The sequence below is a fragment of the Cyprinodon variegatus genome, unplaced genomic scaffold (genome assembly GCF_000732505.1).
Source record: "Cyprinodon variegatus isolate N-32 unplaced genomic scaffold, C_variegatus-1.0 Scaffold160, whole genome shotgun sequence".
In the NCBI taxonomy this organism is placed as follows: Eukaryota; Metazoa; Chordata; class Actinopteri; order Cyprinodontiformes; family Cyprinodontidae; genus Cyprinodon; species Cyprinodon variegatus.
Window position 1 is genome coordinate 691,644 of NW_015150613.1, and position 847 is coordinate 692,490.

Consider the following 847-nt stretch of genomic DNA (forward strand, 5'->3'; position numbering starts at 1 on the left):
ATTGCAACCATGTGCAGGGACGTAATCCCAGTCACATGATGTTATATTAAATTTATTTCAATTCAATTCAGTTTATTTATTTAGTGCCAATTCACAACACAAGTCATCTATCTAAGGAAAACCAGTTGATTGCATCGACTCATTGACTTGTAATGTCCTGGAATATTTTCCCTTTAGATATAAAAATATCTGCACAGTAGAGAGCTAAGTAAACCAGACCTGTCCTACGTTTCACAGCATAGTTTTAAAAAATACCTTTTTTGTGTTTTTAGCTAACTTGGTTGCATTGAATTAGATCAATATTGACCTATTGCTCACTTTAGAAAATCCAATCTTCGCAGGTATCGTGGATATGGGAACCAGTTGATGGCCAGAGGGACAACATTGCCGTGTTCCACCCGATCTACGGACGCAGTTTTCCCAACAATGCCTTTAAGGATCGAGTTGTCTTTCTCCACAATGACCTTAAGATCCCGTCCATAAGGATTAATAACCTCCGCATGTCTGACGCTGGACGCTACACCTGCGAATACGCCACCTACCCGTCTGGAAACGAACAAGGAACCACAACACTGATAATGCTCGGTGAGTACAGGCATAATATTATACTGTTACGCCCACATGTGAACAATTGACGCTGCAAAATCCTGCGCACTACTTGTACTTTTTACTTAAGAATCGGATCTGAGCTTTAAACAGACTTTCAGAAAGTCTTTCTGTTCATCTTTCCTCTCTACAATCTGCTCATTTGAATGTTACAAAAAAATAAATTATGTAAAAGGAACCCAATAGACTTGGAGTCTTAGGTTGAATTTTAAGGGTTTATCCTGATAACTATGGAGGATAA

The 847-nt window shown here is 38.7% G+C and overlaps 1 protein-coding gene across 3 annotated transcripts in view; it reads left to right on the forward strand.

Annotated features, from left to right (window-relative positions):
• The window catches only part of LOC107086737 (nectin-2-like), a 579,618-nt gene that overhangs the window by 261,966 nt on the left and 316,805 nt on the right, over positions 1–847 (forward strand). For all 3 annotated transcript variants that reach the window (XM_015377865.1, XM_015377866.1, XM_015377867.1), the window contains exon 3: positions 342–585. In XM_015377865.1, the coding sequence (XP_015233351.1) occupies positions 342–585 (244 nt within the window). The remainder of the gene's footprint in view (positions 1–341; positions 586–847) is intronic.